At 36.7% G+C, this 26,685-nt stretch overlaps 1 protein-coding gene across 5 annotated transcripts in view; it reads left to right on the forward strand.

Annotated features, from left to right (window-relative positions):
• UTRN (utrophin) overlaps positions 1 to 26,685 on the forward strand; it is a 386,987-nt gene that overhangs the window by 334,276 nt on the left and 26,026 nt on the right. For 3 of the 5 annotated variants that reach the window (XM_065680488.1, XM_065680490.1, XM_065680491.1), the window contains 8 exons: positions 5,678 to 5,763; positions 9,873 to 10,030; positions 12,457 to 12,623; positions 15,104 to 15,215; positions 22,723 to 22,859; positions 24,450 to 24,488; positions 24,733 to 24,798; positions 26,122 to 26,187. In XM_065680488.1, coding sequence (XP_065536560.1) covers positions 5,678 to 5,763; positions 9,873 to 10,030; positions 12,457 to 12,623; positions 15,104 to 15,215; positions 22,723 to 22,859; positions 24,450 to 24,488; positions 24,733 to 24,798; positions 26,122 to 26,187 — 831 coding nt within the window. The remainder of the gene's footprint in view (positions 1 to 5,677; positions 5,764 to 9,872; positions 10,031 to 12,456; positions 12,624 to 15,103; positions 15,216 to 22,722; positions 22,860 to 24,449; positions 24,489 to 24,732; positions 24,799 to 26,121; positions 26,188 to 26,685) is intronic. The other 2 variants (XM_065680489.1, XM_065680492.1) reach the window with 1 other exon arrangement.

Here is a 26,685-nt window from a genome sequence, read left to right on the forward strand (position 1 = left end):
TGTGTTTAAATCATCCAACAGCAATATCCAGTGGTTATTTTTCTGGACTATACGCAGTCAGATTTGCTAAAATCTCCAAACATCATTTATATGATATGAACTGATAGCTTTCAATATTAATGGAATATCTTAACACCCTTGAAATAATTTGTTTCAGATATTTTAGTCTGTCATACATAATATAGAATACATGTGCTAATTGTGGGTGATGACTCTATTTCAATCAGAATTACTCATGAAGACTTTCACATGCACTGTTCTTAACGTCTTGCAATGTTTGTCTGAATTCTTGTATTTCAACTTTTAAATTTTCTCAGGTTTTTTGAAGTTAGGATACTTCTGATAATGCCTTCTTTTAAATTGAATTTCTTTGGTACATTAGTGTAGGAAGGGTATCTGTGTTATGGCACTTATGCTAACATTTTCCATATGATCAAAGCTGTCTTTCATGATCATTCTCTGTGGCCCAGTCTTTGCCTGAAGAATTACAACTTTGTTATTTCTTGCGGCACTGGTACACCTGGCACATTCTAGCACCCTGCTGAGTTAATATCCCAGGCCTTACCAGTGTGTTAATTTCAGCAAAATCTGAACTCCTGAGGGATGAGGAGGATGAGAGACCTGCTCAGTCAGCCTTAACTTTATGCCTTGGTTTTGATAGTAGCTGATGGAAGTTTTCTGTGTGCACTGTAATTGCATTCCCTTTGTTGATGATAGCCGTCTTGACTCATAGAGGACTCTGCAGGAGCAGCTTACCAGGCTACGATAGTAGTAAGAAGTGCTCCAGAAAGGACACAGCCATAGAAAAGGAAAATTAGCTCCTTTGTCTGACTTCTCTGTGGTTGATCGTGTGGAGGCAGAGATCTAACAGACTGCCTTCTGTTGCTGGGTTGTGTAGATAATTGATAGATGCAGTCTGTGGTAGTCCTTAGTCGCAATGTCAATGTTGACTAGCCTTGAGAGCTCTTTGACAAGAGAAGTCTGAACTGAAGTGGGCTCATCTTTTTCCTCCTCGAGTTTTTGTTGCTAGTGCCTGATGCTTTTTTGCTATTGCCCCACATCCCTGGGGAACAAAGGGTTCCTCTGAGTTTGATATTGCTTACCTTGTTTTCTGTTGATTTGTCAGTCATCCTTACTGTGTGTTCCTGTTTGCAGTCTCTTATACTTAATCTTGTCCTCTGTCTGGCAGTGTTTTCTTATCTGGCTAACTCCTGTGTGCAGCTGTGCCCATCACTGTATGCCCCTTTGGCATTCACGTTGTTCACATACCTAGGTAAAATGCTTATATATTATATCTGGCTGTGCCATTGCGGTACTACGTAATACTTACATAACATTGTTGCTAAACAATAGTTTTGTATGCTTATATGCAACAATCTAATATTAATTATACCCTGATTAGTACATTTATAATTTGCCAGTTTCACAAGTCTCTGTTTTGACTATGGTGTAGACCGTGCTTGCCTGTCAAGTAAGTTTTGGGTACTAAATCTGTTAGGATATAAGAAAAAGGAATGAAGCTTGCATATGATGGTCGCAGGATTTTGGAAAGCTTTTGGAAAGTTTGCTAAGCTGATTTTCCTGAAAGACATACCTGCTGATAATTTAAACCCAGCCTAATGTCTGTCTTTGAATTTCTGAGGTGTTTGAGCAGAAGCAGAAATGTTTGGTTTAGGATTTAGCACACTGTTCTGCAGCTGAGATGTTCCTGTAGCCAAGTAGTACTAAACTGTATTATATGAATCCCGAATGTTCCACACACCTGATGTAGAAAAGTTGGTATTGTAGTTGTTTCACTTATTTGGAGTTCAGTTGTTACAGGATTAGCAAGGGAACTGATGGGGCATATCTTGTGTCAATTGCCACTGTTATCTATCATGACTTCCTCTCCTCTTCTGCATCCTGTAGTTCCAGTATCTCCTGTAGTAAGATGTAGGATAAAAGTGGTCTTCCTTTCTTTTCTGATACTAGAGTCATTTCGAGCTTACCTTTTTTACCCTCTCATTTACTTGTTGTATAGTAGTGGCAGTCATCAGTTTTTATATAAAGTCACTTTTTTTATTCTCTGCAGCTGTGTTGGATCTCTGAAACAGCTGCATGATTGCTCTCTGCTTGGATGGAGAGTTCAAGCTGTGCACCAAAGTTGTATGTGCCCTCAACCCAGCCTCTACTCATGTAACATGGTACCCTCTTATGCCCTTGACCTTGATCTAGTTAGCTGATTCCCCCACTAAACTATTCCTCTATATGTTTTCAGCACACTCTCCTACCATGCCTGGAAATGATGCATACCTTTTAGCACTTATTTTGTCAGGTTTAAAAGTTAAATTACTTCTGGGTTCTGTGCTACTTCTTGACTGGCAGTGGGTGAAGGCATATAAGCCAGAGCCTCCCTGAAGCAATGCAGAGACAACAGAATCACCTAAAAAAGCAGGGATTTGTTTATTTCCTTCTTCCCATCACCTCTCTGATTTCCCCTTCCCCACTAAAACAATAAAATTACAGTTCATTTGAGGAAGAAGAAAAATGTCAGCATCACACTGTATGGTTAATGAATCCTTAGACTTTGTATTGCCTGTGGAAAGAGGGCTCACATGTATCCAGAGGGACAAATGAACTTTAGTAAGCAAGAAAAACACCTGTGACAAGCATCTATAATGGTTTTACTGTGTTTCATTCAAAGATAGATCAGAGGTCAATAATGTGCCATTTTGAGACTGCCTTTCACTGTTGTATCAATGGAGAATGGACAGCTTTTAATAGAGGTATAATGGTTCACACTTCCCTTTATCAGGATCAGAGCAAAACATATCTGAGCTGCATCAGGTGGTCTTATCAATTGACCTTTTAATGGCAAGCATGCTTGTATTGCTATAGTGAATCTAAGTGGTGTGCTGGCACTTGATTCTAAATACTTGACCCATAAATTTTTTATTAATTGAAGAATTAAACATTTTCCTGAACTTTCCAGCTGTAAGGCTTTGATTTTTAAATGTTATCACACGGCATAATTAGATGGTTGTGCTGCAGTCAGAGACACTCTGACAGGCTAGAGAAAGGGCTCAACAGGAATCTCATGAAGTTCAATGAAGGGAAATACTAAGTCCTCCCCCTAAGGAGCAATTACCCCATACACCAGTACAGGCTGGGGGATGACTGGCTGGAAAGCAGCTTTGCAGCAAAGGCCCTGGGCAACCTGGTGGACACCAAGTTGAACATGAGCCAACAACATGTGCTTGTGGCAAAGTAGGCCAACAGTGTCCTCAGCTGCATTAGGAAAAGCCTTCCCAGCAGTTCAAGAGAGGCAGGTGATACACCCCCTCTACTCAGGACTAGTTAGACACATCTGGGTCAAATTCTAGGCTCTCCAGGACAAAAGAGACATGGACAAACTGGAGTGAGTCCAGTGAGGTACCACAAAGATGATTAAGGACTTGAAGTATTTTATGTATCAGGAGAGGACTGCGAGCATGTCCAACATGGAGAAAAGATGTTTCAGGGGGATCTCATCAATGTGCATAAATACCTGATAGGAACAGTAAAGAAGATGGAGCCAGGCTGTTCTCAGTGCTGCCCAGTGACAGGACAAGAGGTAGTGGGCACAGACTTAAAATTCTTCTTAAACATATAAGAAAAAGTTAGGGTTTTTCTAATGTGAGAGTGATCAAAGAGTTCCACAGTTTGCCTGGAGAAGCTGTGCAGTCTCCATCCTTGAAGATATTCAAAACACAATTGAATATGATTGGGAAATAGCTGCTTTATCTGACTGAGCAGGGGCATTGATCTAGATGATCTCCAGAAGTCCCTCCCAACCTCAGTAGTTTTGTGGCTAAGCTGGGCAAATTGAAACCGTTGAATTGGAAATGTCAGTGCTACAGTTACAGGCTGGGGTGGGGGAAGAAATCTTGGTTTTGGTGTGTCATTTTTTACTGTGTATATAATTATAGTGCTAATAATTATCTGTTTCCAAGAAAAAGGCTAGCGGGAAATATGTTGCTCTTTAGAAAAATGAAATACTGCCGGCTTTGTAATTCTTTTTATAATCTATTGAGAAAATTGGTTTTGTGCAAAGGAAGTTTTTCACAGTCCCTATAGCAATCTGCTGAAATCTGGAGAAGTTTGAAGCCTCCATATATGTGCCCTGACAGCTGCAAAGTTTTTGTGAGCTTATGCTTTTAACAAACAAATGCTGTAGCCAGTCATGAGTTAAATCAAAGCTGAATCCAGCTTTGTTTTTCCATTGAATACAAAGTTAAAACACAGACAACCTTACACAGAACTTCATCAAGGTTGCAGAATGAGCCATTTACATGTTAAGGTGTGCCAGAATGATGTAGTGTCAATGACTGAAAAAGGTAATGCAAAGCTAGGATTGAATGTGTGAAATAGGTGGCACTTTCATAACATTCTGGAAAATTGGGTCCACATTTTCAAGCTAGGCAGTAAAAGTAATGTGCATTTTTGATTAATTTGGCAATAATTTCTCTGTACCTCTCATCCAGCTTGTGGAATGGAAAAGATAATGCTGTCTATTCTCACTAGATTAAGTGATGGTTCTGAAGAAAAATGCATTAATATCTGTAAGGTGCTTACCTAATTTACTGAGAGTCCAGGAGTAAATGAATAATTTTGTATTCAGCCCAACATTTGTGAAATAAATCAGACAGCAGACCATATGTTGAATAGATAGGACAGAAAGAGGTATCTAATAACCACTCCAGAAATAAGGGATATATCACTTTTGCATGACAGAAAGGAGCAAAGTAATGTTTGCAGTGATACTGGTGAAACATCCAAATAACTTTAAATGCAGGGTCTGTGTATAATATATACAGTTTAACTACTATTCTTAGGATTTATTTTTTTTTTACCATGTCTCATCTAAAGACAAATTGCATCATGGGTTTATGGTCTTTGAAAAAAGAAATTATCAGATCTCTTAAGAATGTGTTTCTGCACTCATATTTTGAACTTCAAAATTGTCCTTTTCCGTGTGCCCTGGGTTTGTTGATTTGTACTTTTTTGAACAGTGTTTGTATTGCAGGTTTAAAATCATCTGGTTTTGTTACCACTTACTTGATCTCAAATAGCTTAAGGCTTGATGTGTAGTGGTTTGGTTTGGGTTTTATGATTGGGGTTTTTTTTTTTGACGTGTTGGACAAGATGAATCTGCAGTAATATTGCTTAAAAAAAACAACAGTTCCACATTATTTAATTACTGCATGTGGTTGGCTGTTTATTTCTTGGCATATATGTATAGTAAAGCATTTTAAACATAAAAGGAAAAAATAAAGTGAAACAATGAATTGCTGTGATATGAATACATGGTTTTATTTTGCAGTCATTGTGTTTCACACTGTGTAATAGGCTTTCCTGCTGTGTGCTTGTGTATTTTTTTCTCTGTATTCCACATTATTAAATCGTGTTGGGAGCTTTACAGAGCTAAATGTCTGCCCTTTTGGAGTAGTACAAACTGTTTTGACGTGTAAACCACTTAGAAGGCAAGCTGAGCTTTTTTGAGGGAAGAATTCTTAATGTGATTTGTAGTGTTAATTTGTTTTGAGATTTGAAGTGCATTTGAAGTAGAACTCACCAATGCCTTTGCATTTTTTAATAACGTGAGTTATTAAAATGAAATAAAATTAATTGTATTAAATTCTCATCTTTATTATTTCAGTGGCCGAACTGGAAAAATTCGAGTGCAGTCCCTGAAAATTGGCTTGATGTCTCTTTCTAAGGGCCTTCTGGAAGAGAAATACAGATGTAAGGAAGAATGTATTTTATAAAATGCTTACTTTATATAATTAAGTCATGCACTATGACAAAACGCATTATAGCAAAATTCATAGTAAAAAAATTCTCATGTCTGTAGCAAGGCAGTTTTCTTGCAAGTAAAATAGAATTGTTGTTTTCATTATCATCAGTGAGAGAGAAAGTAGGATTTATATCCTGACTGGAAAGTATTGATGTCAATTATGTATTGTTTAATGTGTGTTATTGCTCTCCCCAAAAGCAAGGAGAATGTAACCATGAGGAAGCTAGAGAAGTATTCTCTTTGACTGATTCTGTTGTCTTCTGTGTGTGTGTTTTGTTGAGGGGAAAAATCAAGCAAGCCAGTGTTGATTGGAACAGGTGAACATGTCTGATAAAGCAAGGAAATACATCAAAATCCAGCAGTCATATTTTGTGATCTATGAAAATGATGATCTGAACTCTGAAAATAGTTTTGCAGTATGCATGCTTTCTGCCAGAATTGCACCACAAAAGTTTATATTATGTTGATTTAAGTAATTTTGGAAGCTTTAAAAATTCTGAGTAATATAAAAATATTTCACAAAAATAATTGCAGGAGCTGAAGAACATTCATATTGTGGCAAACACCGCTGACAAAAATAGAACAAGAGATTAAACACTATGTAAGAGCATCCTAGATGGACAGTTACATATTGTCCACATAATCTTAAAATTGCTATTCTTTGCAGTAGTTACTCGACACATTGTGTAAACACATATAAAATATAGAGAGACTGTGTTTGCCCTGTACCATTGGAGCTCTGCAACAATTTCAGCTTTCCTTAAAAGCATTTGTAGGTAATCTTCTAATCTTAGCTATTAACATTGAGCAGAAGTACAGGTATCTCATGCATAAAATCATGTTTTGGCCATCTGATTGGCATACTGAGCCTTTGGGGGTTTTGGTTTCTTTACATCATTTGACGTATCTGTGAATAAATCCATAATTAAAGGAGCTTGGCAGAAATACCTTTGTTCAATAATGATAATTCAGGGGGTAATCTGCCATTTGGTGTGAATTAAAGGGTTTTCATAAAATACAGGAGTGAGGTTGTAGATTACAGAATGATAACGTGCAAAAAGATGGCTAAAAAAAACCCCAACAAATCCAAACCTGTGAATAAACTCAGAAAATTGCTATCAGTAATGAATTAATATACTTACAGTCACTGAATACAAGTACTGAAGCAGAACAAGGAGATTACGAGGTCATTCGTTATGTTGTTGCTTTGTGTCTAGTCATAAAATAAAAATGGTGGTTGCAGATTTGTATAATCTGTGTTAACACACGGTGGTCTTTTCCCTGAAGATTGCTGTAACAAGTCCTAAAAAATTGTACAGAAAAAGTCTCAGGAGCCTTTTTTTGAGGAGCCTAAGTGATCATAACTTCAACCTGAAATACATCTGAAATTGAAAGGGTTCCTCGGCTTTTGAAAGCAGAGGATTGATAGTCAGATAAAACATCCTTTTTTTGTTATAACTTTTGATCAGTGGGCCAGGCTTTGATCAGAAACAAATTTTGCCAAAGGAGAAAGGAAGCAATGGTGTCAGGTACTGGCTGGCGTCTTTGCAGTTAGCATTTCGGGGTCCTCTGGCACAGGATGTGTCACAGACTGATCTTTGGTGTGAGCTCTCTTGCTTGTTTTGATTTTGTCACACCCTCCTGATGTACTGTTGAGAGAAATTTTCTCATATCATTGAATCAGTCGGGTTGGAAAAGACCTTTAAGATCAAGTCCAACCATTTTAGATCTCAAAGAGAAAACTATAATGGAAATAAGTGTTTTCAAAAAAATAAGTCACTTGGAAGGAAGAGCAATATCCCCAGTTATGGGTGCTTAATAGAAATTTTAGTCACTCAATTTTAGTGGTCTCAAATGTTCTAGGAAGGTAAAAGTTAATCATATCAGCAAGTGTTTGCAACAGTAAAAAATTTGTGTGTGATTAGTCACAGCAGGTTTTATGCCTAGTCATGCAATCAGTAGACAAATGATGTCTCAGAGTGTGAATTTCCTAAGGGACAGCAGGAATTCTATTCTTCCCTCCCTTTTCTTCAGCTTTAGAGGTGGAGAGATCTCAGTGTGTAATAACTGGGAATAAGTTTGTGTGCATTTCACTCTTAGCTGGACTCATTTTTAATACAGAAAGCCCAGACTGAGCAGAAACAGAAAATACACCTGGAGTTTTATTTAGTGTATAGATTTGTAGATTTTTGGGTCATATAATTTACTGCATTAAAAATGTGGGATTTGGGGTGAAAGAGGGCTACTTCAAGTAGCCAAATCTCAGCTGTAAAGTGGTTCAGTTTTCAAATGATGTAAAACATCCTTGGAATGTAATTTTTTTGCTGTTATGTTTATGTTCCTAATTTTCAAACCATTTGGAACTAACACTGTGATAGTTAAAGAATGTGGATCCTGTTTTTTAACAATGCAACATAAAATGTGTGTGTGGATATTTCACTCCTATCTTATTGCCATTTTTGAAGGAATCTAACAAACTTTTCAGCATTTTCAAGTACCCCCTTCTATACCAACCAGTCAGTACTTTTTTACAGGTTTTTGCAGTTTAAATCCCATTGGCTGTCATCCTCGAAATACAAGTGTGAGGCTGAATTTGATTTAAGATTAACTGATTATTTTTACTTTTTTTCTTGACTCTTATTTTCCTGTGGCTCAGGTGTGAATAATCTTTTCTTTCACTTCCCCAGTCATTCTTTTTGCCCTTTTGGTAGAGTCCCATATACAGTTTAACATTTATATGAATGTGTTTTATGTGTAAACTCATATATGTATGTACATATTAACAAACTCCATTTAAGAGTTTGTGACTTCTGATGGTGCTGGTGGGTGATGTATGATGTCCCTTTTCCCACTGGCATGAGTATGCTTGCCACATAGGAAATATGTTTGCCACTTGAGAGCTGCTCTCACCATGCCTCCTTGGCCAGGGAATATCTTGTGGGGTAATTTAAGGAGGTAGGACAGAAAGCAGAAATATTTCAGCTTTCCATACCTTTAGTCTAGGAGCTTCTGCTCCTGTGTGTCACATCAAAGGCATTGAGGGTTATTGGAAAAGAGGATAGCATCCATGAACTCCTTTCCATTTGGACACTCAGTAGTTATGGCACAGCTGCCAGTGTTAAATTTTGTTTGTTTTTTAAGTGGAGTGTTTTGGTGGAGTTTGAGCTCTTCAAAGGTATTCGATTTCCCACTTGGATCAACCCTAGCTAATTACTTTCCCTATTTCCTCTGCTGCCATGTAATTTTTTCCTCCTTTTACTACCTCTCCAATCAACCCAAGTTTTAGGGCTTAGGAAATGATTTCATCTTCCTCCCAGCTAAAGCAGTGAATTAATTGTTTTTCTTTTAGCGCCTGTTTCTGCTGTAGACTGATGCAAACAAAAAATGAAACAGGCTTTTATTTCATTTTTTTTCTATCAGGTTTTTCAAACTAACACTTAGAAAAACTATCCCAGCCGCAGCTGAAGAAGCTAGCCAGGACCTGGGTTTGCCAGATGAGTCTGCAACCATGCAGTACTTGTGTCACTGCTGTTTTCTGTGGGGCTTTTTTCCTTACCACTGGGTGCTGAAGATGCTGTAGCATTGTTTGACTAGTCAAGAAAAGGGCAAGAAAAATACAAGAACCTCTAAAACCAACTTCAGTCATCTGGATTTCTCTTTTGTGAAAATCCAGTCTTCTGCCTCAGACTCCTTTGTCAAGATAAAAAGTATGACCAGACTTCCTGAAGCACACTGGCAAAGCTTGACTATTGCTCCAAATGAAAGGCAAACCATTTTACACAGTATAATAAAAGAGTTTCTCTTGAATGTTTCTGAACAAAGCTTTGTTTTGCAATCAGAAGTGCAGTCAGACTGAATTTTCAACTTTCATTTCTTTCTAATCTAGTTATGGTTATTATGGCAGAAAATAGTAGGGGAAAAGTAGGGGAATAGTATAATTTTCCTTTATTTTTTTTTTTCTTTTAAAATTACTTAGAGCTTTAATCCAAGCCAGCCAATGAATGCAATGGTATACATGGAAATTAAATTGAGCTGGTGCCTCTTGTTGGTGTTGCAGATCTCTTCAAGGAGGTGGCAGGCCCCACAGAAATGTGTGACCAGAGGCAGCTGGGCCTGCTGCTTCACGATGCTATCCAGATCCCACGGCAGCTTGGGGAAGTGGCAGCCTTTGGTGGCAGCAACATTGAACCCAGCGTGCGCAGCTGCTTCCAACAGGTAAGGTAAAAACAACCTTCATGTAAAAAGAAAACCTCTCCCTGAAGTCTAAAGATTCATCTTCACATGCTGTAAAAATAAGAGGTTAATTTAAAAATGTTCACTGAGTATTTGAACAGGAATAAACATGCTGCTGCAACTAAATGTGGGAAGTTATTGTGAAAATGCTGCCGTTAAAAGATGGTTCATGATTTAGGAGAGGATCAAACAAATTACATTTAGCAAAACCATATATAAATCTTCGTGGTTTTGACAATACTGGCTGCTCTAAAAGCTGTTAAAAAATTCTGTAGCAGCCAATTATCCTGCTTTGCATCATTCAAAGCAACCTGATACTGTGAGAACAACGTGCTTTTCCCTGCTGGAACAAGACATGATCTCAGCAGAACAAGAGGATGATGTTGATAGTAATTTCTGTCCTTGTGCCTCAGAAAATTATTTAGCATTATTTTACTGACAAAAGAGCTTGTGGTTGCATGAAACTTCATGCATAGTCTTTTATATATTGTGAGCCTTTATGCAGCAAATCAGAACGTGGAATAAAGCTGTCTTAGAGCCTGCTGTTCTGCTCCACACTACATGCAGGGGGTTAATTAGGCTGCAAGGAGTGTCTGTCTGTTTAAAGAAGATGAGGATTAAAAAGGGGATGTAATGGAACACAATCCAACTCAGACTTTGTCAGGGATACCTAAGGCTCCGACTGTTTCCTAGTGATAACTATACTGCTTTAGCGTGTTATTTCTGTGAAAGTGGCTGATTTTGAGTATTGACAGAAATTATGTATTGACTAAAAATTCACTATGGCATATATAAAACTACTGAGTTTAATATTTCTGATTTTATTGAATCAAGCACTAAATATTATAGTGAACTTTTAGAGCATTTTTCTTCTGGCATTCTTTCATAGACATTTCTACATTTTCAGTGCATTGAAAAAATCAGTTGTATTAACTTTATTTTTTTTTCGGAAGTATTAGATTAACTTCTGGACTCTGACTGGAATTGGAAGAGTGTTTGTCCAGATAATGAGTAATTTGGTAGATATTTGTGGAAGTTGGTTTCACCAATTAACCATGTAAAACTTCCCCTGAGGTTTAAACATTTCTGCTTCAGAGAATAAGGGATGGTTCTTGATGTATCTATCACTGGCCTCAAGTGGCTCAAGTCATGCTGAAATAAATTATTCATTTGCTAGTGGCAGGCTTTTTCTGTCACAGAGGAATGATCTTTATATCTCTCAAGGATCTGCCCCATCTCCCATGCTGTTCAATTATGGGTGAGGGGCAATGGGAAGGTAGTGCTTAATTACTTTTAAGTGATATTATGATTATACTGATGATAAGGTTGTATCCCTCACATCACATGAATAGCTCAAGTTCAGTCCCCAGTCATTAAGAGCATAGGGAAAGACTGCAGCTGTGTGACAGTTATCTCAGAGTAGTGAAAATGGGTATTTTGCTGGTGGGGAAATCAGTGGGGGATTTGTTTTGGGTTGGGTTTTTTTCATGCCACTCTCTCTTACCAGCAAAATTTACTTGATCTAAGGTTAAGAAGCCTGATGTTGCTTCTTGTCACATGTTAACATTTAAGAATAACTTTCATTTTAAGTTGTGTTCTATTACTTCCTGTGAGCTCAGAAAGATGATGTCTGTTCTTATTGCTCACATTATATCACAAATGCATTTGTGAATATAACACCTTTACAGGTAGCCTCCTCTAGCGGTTGCAACTTAAAGAGAATATGGAAGCATGTTTGCTTCTTAAAACAATCATGCTAATACTTTAGCTGTGCCATATTCTTGCAGTGATTTCCTGTAAGTGGCAGATTTCTTTCTCATTATTTATTTATGTACCTGTTCATTTGGGGGGGGGTTTAATGTGCTGTCTTGAAAGAATACTGTGGGGTCATACCACAGTAAAAAAAAAACTGAATGAGCCTCATGGCAATTAATAGACTTTACTGGCTTTTAGCAGTCTGGCATAGATTCTAACTCAAAAGACAACCTGTCTGAACTGCAGAAAATCCTTCCCTTTTATGCTCCTTTACTTCTTTCTCAATTCCTTTCCTTTCAAAGATGGCTTTACTATGGACTTTGTTACTCCTTTACTGTGTGCTCCATCTTTGTTACCATCTGTTTACACTGTCACAGCCACATCTGTTTAGTGCTCTATACTCTTACTAACTTGTTTTCTTTATCTGAATTTTGATTGAGGTTTTTTCTTGTATCCTGCACCTGGTTTTACATTAACGTGGCATGGAAAGGATTGACACAGGTGGTTTGGTTTTTATTGGTTTTTTTTAGTTGAGTTTGAAGTAAAATCTGCTTGTATGTGTTCTTTGGTTTTGTTGTTGTTGTGCTTTCCTTAATTTGAATGTGGGGTTGGTTTTTTTTTTTTTTTTTTTTTTTGCTTTTTTCTCTCCACAGAACCACAATAAGCCAGAAATAACTGTAAAGGAATTTATAGATTGGATGCGCTTAGAGCCACAGTCTATGGTATGGCTACCAGTTCTACACCGTGTGGCAGCTGCAGAAACAGCAAAACACCAGGCCAAATGTAACATCTGTAAAGAATGTCCAATTGTTGGCTTTAGGTAAGAGGAGAGGAATTGGGTGCAAAACTTCTCTGACAATATCCACACTCTTAAGTCTTCCAACAATTACAATTATTTCTGTTTGGTTTTCCACAATTTTCCTGCTTTAAGATGGGATCTGCTGCCCATGGTGAGGGCAGTTTGACATGAGCTATTGCCTTTCTGGCTCCTGCAGTAACACTGTTAGACACTCAATGGTCCTTTTACTGACCAATATGCAGGGCAGTCTGTCATCAGGTGTTTTGGCATTAGTGGAACCAATAGATAGCAAACAAAGTATAAATGAACCCCATGTGTTCCATTATCACAAGAATAAAAGGAGCTGATCAGTGAGAAAAGATGTGTCCTGTCTGCCTGCTCTCCTGCATAAAGCTTGGGAAAATAACTCATGCCAGGCAATATTAAACACCCTTCAACACCAGTCTTTCCTTGCTTAGCACAAACATTGATATGTTACTGTGATGAGACCTACACAGTTCCTGTCTAAAGCAGTAAACATAATCAAACTTCCATCTGTTCAAAGGGAGCTGGGAATTCTAAAAGGTAAACAACTGATACTAGGGATATTCTTCATGTTCCTCTCCTAAACAGTAGGATTTAAATATGAATTATCATCATCGGTCATGAGATAGTTGGTACCCTTAGTACTGTAACAACTAAAATGCATTTGTGAATTGATTACTCCAGTGTATAAATTTTATTTTTTTTAAACATCACTGGCTTTTTCCTCTGCTGTGGCCATGTTTTTGAGTGCACTGTTTAGGAATCATATAAAGCAGGCTTTCTTGTAAGTGATTCTAAAACTTTTCTTTAGATATCTAGGCAGATGAGCTAAGTTTTGTTCCTCATGCTTTCTGTTTCTCCTTTTTTCTGATGTTTTAACTGATAACAATATGAGTCCTAAGGTCAGGTTCATCTCATCTAGCTTTTGGCATGCATACTTTAGTCTGATTGAGCTAGCAACCCTCTTCTTTTACTATAAATATAGATATGTGAGTACTTCCAAAAATAATTAATCTGTTCCAACTTTGTTGCCTGTCTTAAGAGGAGATGAAATGCTAAATGTTCCTATTTTTCTTAATGCTTGAGGGAGTATAGGGTGACAAAGGTCCAGCTCAGATATCTTTTAGATGCCTAAGTTGAATCTTGTACATTCTGAAATATTCTGTGTGGAGAAGGAGGACAAAGAAATAGACAAGAAAAGAATGAAAGTCAAAGGAATGGCTAATTTTAAACAATTTCTCCAACATATTTAGAGATCTGCAACAACAGAAGCATCTAGCGTCGTAGCAGAAGGTAGATGTGGCCATTTAATAGACAGGCTCTGAGTAAAGATTACAAACAGTTGCATCAGCATCCTTGAAAGTGAATCTTTACATTTATAGACACACATTCTCTTGCAAAACAAAACATAAAACTCATCTGGGGAAAAATGTGGATTGGTACTGAAAACTGCTCTCAAGAAGCAATTTAATTTAAATTTTAACTTTCAGTAGCTATTCAGTTGGTTCAGTTAGCTCATTTTAGTTTCATACAAGTGATATAACCCCATCCACAGAACACCCCTAATATAAAAAGCAGTGGGCGGAATCTGGAATTGAATTGCTGCTTTAGTCAGCTTTTGTTTTTTAAAAAATCATGTTCCTGGTGGCTGTATTTACTACAGAGGAATACTGGATAAGTTTGTAACCTTGTTCATACATATGCATGCTCTTAAAAAAAAGGGGGAAATAAATGTAATTTTTAAAACTTATTTTTATGTTATTTTAATAATTCATGAATTCTCAAAGAGTTTTATTTTCTGAAATTTGTTTAGAATTTCTGGGCATCAAAATGATGTACAAACATTTAAGCTAAGTGGTAAATGTAAAAACATATAAAAGTAAATCAGTCTGGTTTATATATGGTGGTTTTTTTTGTTTGAGATACCGTCTGAATACAAAAGAGAGGAAAAGAAAAACTAAAGCAATATAGTTTTGAGTGAGTCTGAACCTTAAAATTATAACTTTTCATGCTCCATCTATGAATCTGATGCCTGTAAGATTTTCTGCTGTAAAGCAATTTGGGCAATAGATGATTGACATTGGCTCTCTGTATGGCTATAGGAGGCAGGAATTTCTTTTAAATACCCAATGAAGTGACCTATTTAGTGTAGGAAGGTTGTGTGAATTGGATTAAGAGGGCTACAGTTTTCCTGTGTCTCATGCAGCTGCTGCAGTGGCACCACTGCCCCTGGGTCTGCAGCTGTGATGAGTTTTGGCTGTGCCATGTCCTGGTCACACACATAGACACACACACACACACACTTGAAGGTGCTTCCTAAACTAATCCCAACAAACTTACTGTGTCCTTGTGTTGCTGCTGCTGAAAAGCAGATGATACCATTTCAGAGAATAATTTGCCTTCTTGAGGCTTAGTGACAAGCAAATATTAGAACTAAACTTAGGAAGCTCTAATCGCTTTGTTTAATGTCCCCATAGGTATCGGAGCTTAAAACATTTCAACTATGACGTCTGTCAGAGTTGTTTCTTTTCTGGCCGTACAGCAAAAGGACATAAATTGCATTACCCAATGGTGGAGTATTGTATACCAGTGAGTACCGATTTATTGACTGTTCCTAAGGGATTGGTTTTGCATTATTTGAAATCTCAATGGTGTGTTTTTTTAGTCTTCTGTCACCTAGATGGTCTACCAGGTTTTCTTTGTGTATGTTTAGTGGGGCCTGTCTTTCTGCCTTTCTCTTTGGAAGTCATCAGGGACTTTGCTAGTGCTGCTGATTTCATGTGGGTGGTGTGTGGATTATGTGGGAATGGGTAGAAGTATCTACCTCTGAGAGAATTTGAACTTTACATTTGTTTTGTAAAAGCAAAGCTGGAATATTAAATATAATTGAAGTACTTGTATACTTGCACATGCAAACGCACTCTCTATATTGGTGCGAACATGTCAGAGGAAAGTGACTCACTTTACTATTGCTATATCATGGTAAAGAATATTTAATATTCTACTAATGCACTTTATTTTTTAAGGTGCGTGATCTTTGCTTTCAGGTTCAGCATTTGTTTGCCTCTTGAAAAACGTGGTTAGAAATATGTCATGTTTCATTCTGTTGAGTAATTACTGTTTACTGGGATATCTAAAAATTGGTGTGTAGCGGGGAAAAAAAGAAAGAAAACAGTTGACAGTTTCTAATCAAAAACAGTGTGAGAGGTTTGCTAACAAGAATCAATTTTACAACATAATATTTTCGTAGTGAAATTTCAGACATGATTTGATACTGATCACTTACTTGCCTCCTTAGCCAATGTAACCCAAACAATACGAGCATGTCCGAGACATATTTTTCTTAGATTCATTTTTTTTTTTTTCTCCCTGTAAAGTTCTCTCAAACCTCATCTTTAGTTTATATCATGGTCATGGAGCAGAAATGATATTTTTTTCTTGCCTACAAGACACAGAAAATTCAGAAATGAAGATGTAAGGTGTGTCAAAATAGATAATGCTGCCAGTCCACAGGATAAGATACCCTTCCTGTTGCATTAGTCAAATACGGAGATTACATCTGGTATTGGGTATGGTACTGTCCCTAGAACAGGATAGCTTATTTCTGATGGCTTCTAGGTTTTGTCTAGAAGCAGAAGATTTGATATCTGAGAGAAATTTTCCTCCTTGTTAAACATGTTCACATTATGTAGCTGTGAGCCATTTCATTTACAATATTGTCATTCATACAGAAAAATATGTTCTGGAAATGGTTGGAATCCCCTCTGTCCCTGGGACTAGGAACAGCTTGTATTATAATGAAGATTTCTGTTACTACTGCAAAAAGAATGTAGTTTTAAAGCAATATTAAGTGCAAAATAAGGTGACCTAAGGCAAAAGTCACTTCTTTCCATGAAATATGGGAGGGATGAGGTGAATCCACTATGGAATACTAAAGGGAATAAGATGACATTCTTGATTAAAGTGAGTGAAGGAAGGCAAATATATAGGAGGTAAAGGAAGGAAATTGAGGCAGTTTAAAGTAGAGCAGAATTAAGAGATGGCATATAATTTAGGTGACACATAAAATTAGAGGTCCAGAGGTCCAGCGCTGACCCCTATTAATTTTGAAGCTTAATATGGGAGTTTATGGGAATTTTTCTAGGGTCCTAGAATATGGAAGTATGCTCTGCTAGCTCCTTATATGCCTGTTAAACTTCCATAATCAATACCTACATGCAGTCCATTTTAAGAAATCTCATCTGAATTATGTTTGGAATAAAGAATTTATTTCACACAAGGAATCCATTGTATTTTGTAATGTTCTACATTTGGTGTACTTATTTGTTGCTAAACCTCTCCACATACTCAACTCATTTAATGCAAGATAATATTCAAGAATTCCAGTGAGTTACTAGGATAGCTTGTGTTTAAATGGAGTAATGCCCAAAAAATAGCAAGAGAGCTGCATCTTTGGAGAAAGACCAAAATAAAATAAAAAGAAGGTACCAAAAGCCAATGAATTGTTCGTTAGAATCCATTATGTTATAGACAGCCTGAATAGGAAGAATGCTCTCTTTTCAAACAAATTAAAGGCTGTTGGTGTTAAAAATGTTACTTTTGTGGTTGATGTTGCAAAGCAGAGTACAAATACATGTACTCCTCAAACTGCATTGATAAAACCTAGTTTGTCTTTCTTACTGTTAATATATATTAATGCATTAATAACAAGAATACTAGCAATAATTTGAGAAAGAAATAGCATCCCTGGTTAATAAAGCTGTCGTTTAGAACTGGAGCTTAGTCACAGGTGGAGGGAAGTCATTTTAATTGTCTTCAGGTAAGCATTTCAGTCTTAGTGTATAAAGGATTTTATCAGAAGCTCAGTTACATCTACTTAAATTTGAATTTATTTGGAGAAGGTCTAAGGAATCTGTTTTCAAAATTAAATTTGCAGGGGGACAATTCTGCATTTAAACGAGTTTAATGATAATTGCATCAGGTGAGAATTGCTTCATAATTTCAGAATAGGACTATTTGCACCAGATATATGTGTAGTTATTGCCTCCTAATCTGTAATGCCATTTAGTGTTCATCCTAGATTGCAGTTTAGTTTTCTTGATGCTGGAAATGCAGAAATTCAGTTATATATTTATTCTTTTTATTCCCATTCAGGATTTAGAGATGGGTGAGGTAATGAACTGAAAACATTACTGTCTCTAAGTAGTAGAAATGCAAAGTCATTGTAGTTATTTGTAGGTTTTTTTTTTTCACCTTTAAATATGCTTTCTCTGAAAAGAAGGAGAAATAGGATTTTTAATACATATTTTTCAAAAGATGTGTGTAAAGTTTTTGTAAGATTTTCCTAGTATCTAATTCAGGAATACTGTTACATAAGTGCCTTTATGATTTATTTTTAGCTTTTTTGGAATGAAAATTCTCTCAGTTCTCTCACTAGTCATACTTGTGTTAGATCAATGTGACTTTCTGTACCAATGGTCCTTTGAATTTCAGATGGGAATAGTTATTGCACCAGGTTTTTTCCCCAAACTGTTTCCACTTCACAGCTCCACAGTAAAACTATAAATGCAGTTTTTCTGAGGTAATGTACAAATATCAAATCAGCAGTTCTGAAAATTTTATCATCGTGAATATTCTTACTTCCTGACCTCAGTATAATAAATTTTTGTAGTTCTGTACCACTACACTCACCTGACACAGCTCCATATTTTGGGAACTGTATTTTTGTAGCCTTTCTATACAAAATGATGGCAACAACGGTTAGCCCCTTCATCTTCCAGATGAGCAGAATTTTATTTCCCTGAAAGAGCTCAGAATGTGAAAGGCAAAACATCAGAAATTATTGCTTGAATGATAGTTCACCCTAGACTGAAGATTTCTTTTCAGGCACAATAAAGCTTATCTGCAATAGTGCCTGTTAAGACTTCTCCTCTAGGTAAGTCATCTGAAAATTTAATTGCTACTGACATCCAGAGAAGACGAATACATTCCTGAACATTAAGCGGCCTCAGTATTTTATAAGAAACAAACTGACATAAGTCAGTAATTTCATCTTGACGTGCTTATCAATGCACCAAGCATGTTGCTTCACTGTTATCAAAATGAGATTGTTCTGTGGGGAAGATGAAAGAAAGTAGCAGAGATGGCTGAATCCCGCTATTTTGCATGAGGAACATTGCTTCTAGCTGTGGAGTTCATAGATTACCCTTTGACTTGAGAATAGCTGTGTTGTCAGGGTAGTCTTTGATATATAGCAGCTGGGCAGTGTGCTTTCCTCCAAGTCTCATTTTTATGATTGCTTGGATAGCTGGCTTATGTGGTTTGCTACCCTTTTGCAACTTAATTTGTTAAATTCTGAGATAAATTAGTTACTCTTGAAATTACAGCTTGGTTTCATTAGAGAAAACTAAAATGGACACACAGTTTATAATCAACCTCTCCTCTTGGTGAGGAATTGCTGTGAAATGCCCCTATTTGAAAGTGGTCACAGAAGGATAATCTTCACAATGTTACACAGTGCAAACATCACTGATGTGGCAGTGACAGCCATAAATACAGTTGTTGCACCTTTTATAACCTAATTTTCGTGGTATCCTCTCTCATGCATCTAATTGCGGGATGTGAGATGCTTTGTTGAATGGGAATGAATGTATACACTGAAACATGTATTGAAGCTATTGGTGAATTGCATTTTTAAGTGTCAATTAAAAACAAAAAGTAACAGGAATGATGTATGTCTTTTTACGTCTTACACTGAGGAGTTTGCCAGCCTCCATGTGGTACCCAGCTGACAGCTGCTTTAAGATGCAGCTATCATCATAGCTGCGCATATTGTAGCTTTTACCCAACAGGGATCTAAGAATTTTGTTTTCCATCAAGAAGAGTCAGGCTTATGGTACAAATTATACCAAATGTTACAGATAAATAAAATGTCAGGAAATAAAAATATGGAGATATAAAAAAGGGCTGGTTTGTTTGTTAAACTGCAAACCTTAAGATTTACCGATGCATTTGAAGAGTATCAAATTCAGATATCTGTTATTAGAGCTTCTATTAAAGGACAAACTAAAGCCCTTTTAAGTGGCATCTATATAATTTCTATTTCTATACTCATGTATATTAGAACTGCTCTTTGTTTTTATGTTAGATGTGGCATAAGATATGAAATTAGGAGAATGATGACTTAAATGGAGAGTAGTCTTTTTACACAGGTAGGTGCAGTGAAGTGAATGGGAAATTGTTTAGTCTTTCATTATCACTTATTATTTTTTCTTTGAAAAAAAGATTATAGTGAGAAATAAATACAAGTAAAGGTATGATAAATATTGTATATTCTTTATTCACATATGGGTTTATATTTATGTGTATTATAATTTTTATATTAAATATGAGTTAATTTAGAACTCTAGCTGGTTTATTACATTCTTGGTGGTGCTTTTTTCTAACTAAGATTTGTTCTAATATATTAAAAATGTATGCTAACTGGGTTTTTTTAACTTACATATAATAGCCATGCCTCAGCGTTTTATTTTTTCCACTGCTTTCCATGTAAATCCCAGTTTCTTAATTTTTTATTGGTTTAGAAGGAATTTTATCTAGTTTTAAATTGTGACTTATGACTCCATGTATGCCTGGTTGGTATAATGAAGAGTGCTAATGCCACTTTGTCAGTTGTTCCAGATTTTCGCCTTGAGACCTTCCACTACGGATGTTATTTTAGTTATTTATGTGTGCCAGCCATGGATCTTAGTTATTCCTTCCTGAACTTTGTCTTGTTCTAAGGACAGACATTTTAAATCAAGTTTGAAAGCATGGTCTTTGGCTGAAATTTTCAGTGAAGGACAGGATATTTTTTCTTTGCTTTTGAAGTAGTTGTTTAACTATGGTGGTATTTGTGCTATTGATTTGTGTGGAAATATTAAAGATGTCATGATATAAGGAAGTGTACAAGCTACCTCTTGGTGTTAATTTAGTAGATAGATCCTACACAACGGTGTCTGAATATTCATTTTTGAAAGTAAAATGTTGTAGTACATCTCTCTTGGCATAATTTTGGATTTGATTATGTAGTATGGTGGTTATATGCACAAAAAATCAACTAAATGCTTACAGGAGCTGCATCTTAGTTGCATGTAAATTAAAATAGTTCCTCCAAATCTGCTGAAATATCACTGGTTAGTATTTATTGTTGTAAGCAAGTGCAAATTCGTATTAGTCTTTCCAAGGAACTGGGTCAGGCTGTCATACCAAATAACGAATCCACCAGAGAAAAAGTTTGGCAGCTCACTAGGCATGTATTTCTGTAATGCGTAGGTACTAAAACTTTCATTCCTTGGCCTTGGGACAGAGTTCCATCTGCTGAAGTTACTGTTGCGTGAGAACAAGCAGCCCTTTGGGCTGCCTCCTGTTCCTTGTTTGGATGATGCAGTGACTGGAGCAGATGCTTTCTGCGAATGATTTTGTGAGCCCTCCCAGAGTGCCCCTGTATTAAAATTTGGGGGTTCAAATACATCATAGTCCCAAATTTTCTCAGTGTGTTTTTACTTGTTAAAGCTTCATGTAGGAAGTTCTTACCAACATCGGTTTGATTATCTGCTATTTTTATTGCTCATCTGATCTACATAACATAGTTTGTAACTTCATACATTATACAAACATTAAAATATGTAGGTAGCATTTTTATGTTTTGCCAATGAGAATATAATCAGAGAATAGTTTGCCTCCCCTGCTTCTAGGCCTCTTAGTAGTATGTCATAGAAAACAATTTACAAAAATGAGGTCTTTCACGCTGTTTTCTCTGTGGGTATTCATCCACTTTAGCATCCTTTTTGTTATCAGGCTTCTCCCAAAGCACAGAGTAAAGAGAGACAATCTGTAGTTTGTTACGGGGTTTGGGCTGGAAATCTGTAGAAGCCATTGCATATCTTCAGCCAAAGAAGGAGCTCAATAGCCGCTTTACTGCAGTTGCAAGAAGAAACATTTAATAGTAGGTGCTACATGTGATGGGGACCGTGCTGTTTAAGTACTCAGTACAGTCTGTAAGCACATAAACTTTAAAGGTATACTATATACTATTGTTCCTTCCTGCGGATCTCTTTATTGCCGTTTTCACCTTGTATTTTATGCCTGCATGTTTTGCTTGTATCCCTGCTTTCGTAGCAGAAGTTAACTGAATGGTATTACCAAAGCAATGCCGGCATTATTGCTGTGATTATTTCCAGTTAAATTGATTTTTAAAGCAGTGCATTGATTTTAATTCTGTTCTAAAGAACAGAAATTCATGGGTAGAGGGGAGGGGATGGGGCTTAGTGCTTGGTTTTGCAAGAGGCTGTATCAGTGTGGATCTGTAAAAGAAGCTGTTTGGATTTGGGGGTTTTATTTTTGTTGGGTTTTTTGGGTGGGTTTTTTTTTTGTTGTTTTTTGTTGGTTTGGTTTTGTTTGCTGTTTTGGTTTTTGTTTGGGGTTTCTTTGGTTGGTTGGGTTTGTTTTTTTAAACCAAGCCATTACTGTTAGCTGGGGTTTTTTCAACAGAGCCATTAACAAGTTTCTCTGTCCGTGGGGTGAGTCGCAAGCTTCATGTATATGAGTAATTTGTCAAGATTGCTTTCAGTGGTATAAGAGTATCACTGAAACTGGCTTTCAGTGGCTAAGAGTATCCCCTTGTATCTGGCACTGACTTGTCTTTTTTCTGAAATATGATTTTTTCTGAAGTATGATTTGTGTTGTGTAAGACTGATTATAAATATTTAGCTTAAGACTTGAACCCGTTTCATTTTTTTCTCTAATTTATTATCTAAGTAATTGGTAATTACAATGCATTTATTGGAATTTGAAGTCTCACCGCTTTCTGGTAGAAGAGAATTTGTAGATGCATTATTATTACTATTGTACCATATTTCAGGACACTACACAGCAGGGGGATTGGAAGTAGATGATCTTTAAGGTCCTTTTCAACCCAAACCATTCTGTGATTCTATGAATTTTAACATCATTAATATTTTGAAGTTTTTTGTTGTATCCTCTTTCAGGACAGTAGCTCATTAGTACATCAATGCTATTTAGCAATGTTGATTTTAATTTCTTTTAACTTTTTAAGACAACATCTGGGGAAGATGTACGGGACTTCACAAAGGTGCTGAAGAATAAGTTCCGCTCAAAGAAGTATTTTGCAAAGCATCCCCGACTTGGCTACCTACCTGTGCAAACAGTATTGGAGGGTGACAACCTGGAGACGTAAGCTTGATTATAGAGTAACTGCTTCTGGGGTCACTGGCTTATTTCATTAAAAACAAAAAAGTGAAACCCAAGAAATAATCAAGAGCGGTTGTAGAGCCTTGTGCTGTATTATTTTCTACTAATTGCTTTGCATTATTTGCAGATCTTCCCAGTGTTTTAAAAAGTAAAATGTTTTACACTTTGTTTTTTGTAATCATCATAAAGCCGTGGACTTTAGCAGGTAATGTTAGACTGGGCTGAATGGCTGGTTTACAGAGAATTTTTTGGGGGAAACTAGGCTTTTGGAACTTCACTGCTTATTTGGTTATGTCAGAGTCCCTGGAGTTAGAAATCTCTGAGCTGATTAGGTTCTTACAGGCTTCGGAGGTATAGGTGGACTAATAAAAGAGAGCACTCTCAGCCTCTCCACAGTATTATTTATAGTGCTGGCAGAATTACTCCACTTGATTTACTCATTTGGTAGTTGTCAGCAAAGGACACTCTTAAAAGAGCAAAATTAAGATGTGTTGACACGGCGCTAGAAGTAGTTTCATGAATTGACTCTCCTTGACATCCTGGAGTCTGCAGTACTCTCATGTTCCCTGAACATACCACTGCTTAGCTAGCAACAGTCAATGTGAAGCTTCAACATATATGCTCTGCTTGCATGCAAAAGCTCAGTGCTGTTGTACACGCTTTGTTTTCATGACTGGAGGACTGTGTATTTTATTTACAATAAGCAAACAAAACCTGTGCATTAGCAGTTTAAGAAACAGGAGGAAATAATCTGAAAACTGGCATTACTGGTGGCCTGGCTTCTAAGGAAGCAACGCACATTCAAATGTTAAAATGTTTCTCAGCAGGGCAGTCTTTGGCTGTCACCAACACAGGAAGCAAAGCTGCTTTGTTGTGATGAAAGCTTGCAAATGATGCCAGAAATTGGAATGTCAAAAATGTAATCACAGGTCAGGATAAAACTCTCTTGGTCCAGTCATGTGGGAAATATACAGATAAATTGCCAGCATCATGCTGAGGAAACTGCTGGTATTGGTTCTCTCCCCTGCGGGTGGCAAAACTCAGTAATACATTCCTTTAAATAAAAAATAAAGGAAATAAGAAAATCCTAAATAGTTAGTCAAGTGTCAGAATGTAATATAATATGCATTTACCTCTGATTATTTTTATGCAGAAGGAAAATAAGCACTGATAGCTTTGGCTTATGGTGGGGGTTTTGTTGTTGTTCCCACACACACACACACACACAATTTTTTTATTTGTAAATATATTTTCTAGTTAGTTTAAAATGAAAGCTCTGGTATTTGAGCAGAATTCAAATGAACTCATTATGGCTTATGAACCAATAACACAAAATATTATTTTTATTTAACAAAACAAAGTATGTAAGCCAGTCTCCTGTCTCTCCATGATAACGACAGTATCTGTTGCTGTCTGTTTTGGAGGTCTGTTGTTGCTGACTCAAATAATCTAGGTGGTTTTCTGCTTAAAATACTTTATGTTTCTCCAGCTTTCTCTTTCTTAAATGGCACTAAAGTTTTGTTTCATAGTTTCTTTCTCTTTTTTCTTTTCTTTTTTTGGTCTTCCTTACAGCCCTATCACTCTCATCAGTATGTGGCCAGAGCAATATGAGTGAGTATGCAGAACCTCTTTCTCTGAAAGCTTAATATACTGGTTGTCTTCTTTTAGTTGAGTTGCGACTAATCTGATGTGCATGAGCTATAGGGCATGGCTGACCCAAAACAATAACCCCCTCATCAATATTGTGAATTAATTTATTTGTCATCAGTCTAACTTACTTCGAAAATAATGTTGTTTGTATCATGAATTGCTTCAGACGTGTTCTTTTTGTTTTGTTGTTTTTTTTTAAAACCAGTCCTTCCCAGTCTCCACAGCTGTTTCATGATGACACACACTCCAGGATAGAGCAGTATGCTACTAGGTAAGAGATGCACAGTTTCTCACCAGTAAATTGCATTTTGTGATTGATTCCTGCAGATTTTAATATACCCTATTAGCTGGACATTATTTATTAAAAGGATACAATTCTCTGTAATGAGAAGTAAGTAAAATGTTTTTAAATCATCAGTTTCTGAATAAAGTCATAATAAATGTAAAATAGTTGCATTAAATCTGTTGTCTGTAATCCAAAATTGAAAATGTTGCAGAATTACATAGGTGACCTGTAGGCATGTTACCATGAACTAGATCTGTTTGAGATTCTTCAAAGCAGAGATGATCTAAGTGGCCCTAGTCACTTAGAAGCTTGTCCTTACCTTCAGGGGAGGTGTTGGAGCACAATATCCCACCCCAGCCAAGGTAGGAGCAGGTGATCAATACAAGTTCATCCTGTGTGTTGCTTTCATTTATCATCTTCCTTCAAACCTGAGGAATATTAACAAATGTACGGATGTGCAAGTCTTCTCCATGCTAAAAGATGACACCAAAATTCCCAGTTCTTTAGGGCCTTGCACACTGCTTTCAAAAAGAAGTTTAAAGATGCCGATAATAATGCATAACACACTTGCAAAAATATATTTGAAATTAAGATATCTTTATAGTAAAGGAAATAGCTCTGTTTGGTGCAGTTGAATGTATGTGCACATCATTGAGTGTTCCCAGATTTTTATGTATCTTACTGTACATAAGGTATATCTTTCCTAGAGACCTGAAAAGACAGAAAAATTCTGCTGTGATTTTAAAGACCTGTATTGCTTTATATATACTGTATAATAATCTAGTCCTTTTAGATTAATTCCTTCCAGAACAAGGAAGCATAGGCAATGACTCTCTGTAATTACACGTTTTTTTGTGTTGCTTTCCAGGACTTGTCTGTCCACAGTGTGATGTTATTTGCCAAGCATAATTTCAGACGTTACATGTGCTATATTTAAAAAGTATTCATCCTTTTTTTGTTAGTCCAGCTCTATAAAATTCAAAAAGAAAACCATCTGTGAAAACATCTCTTTAACTAATTTTACCATGACAGTTGTGGTGATGCTAACGATAATTATACTACAGCTAGAAAATATACTTGTTCTTTGTAGTTTGGCAAGTCGAATTAGTTAATCATAGTACAAGTTTCTCATAACAGTCCTATGGATTATAGACTTTTGTCACAAAATCTTGGAGTTTATTCTTATTCATATGTATCAAGATTGCCATATCTGAGCTGTTTCTAAGCAGAATTCTCTTTGCACTGCCCCTGTTCAAACTGTGCAGCATATTTGTTCCCTGAAAGTCGTGGTCCTTCTCTGCCTTTCAGGCTCGCACAGATGGAAAGGACCAATGGCTCCTTCCTCATGGACAGTAGCTCCACCACAGGAAGCATGTAAGTAACTCATTAAGGCTGCCAGGAGCTTTGGTTATAGATGCGTGGTACAAACATCATAAGTTGTAACACAGCGCCTACGTAGTCCCAGTGACAATAGCTAATAAGTATGACCACAAGGATGCCTGCATAAATTTCATTATTCCGAGCACCAGTTGTAGAAATAGGTGGTGTTCGCTTGATGTTGTAAGGGAACTACATTTGTCAACCATTCTGCTTCAAAAGTGTGGATATTACATGTGACAGGGAAAAAGTCACAGCTCTGTAAACTCTAGTTGGTATTCCTTTTCTGCTTTTATTACAGCATAAAGAAAAAAAATCTTTTGTCAAAGGGGACAGCAGAGTGGGTCAAAAGGTTCTGCCCACTCCCATGACAATTTTCTCATTGAAAAATAAGTCGTCTATAATTTGAAGCTTCTGCAGAGCCTGAACAGTGCTGCTGTCACTTTTTCCTATTTCATTTTGCTGACTGCTGATCATCTCTTTATACCTGGGGAT

Source organism: Lathamus discolor, chromosome 5 (genome assembly GCF_037157495.1).
Source record: "Lathamus discolor isolate bLatDis1 chromosome 5, bLatDis1.hap1, whole genome shotgun sequence".
Taxonomy (NCBI): domain Eukaryota; kingdom Metazoa; phylum Chordata; class Aves; order Psittaciformes; family Psittacidae; genus Lathamus; species Lathamus discolor.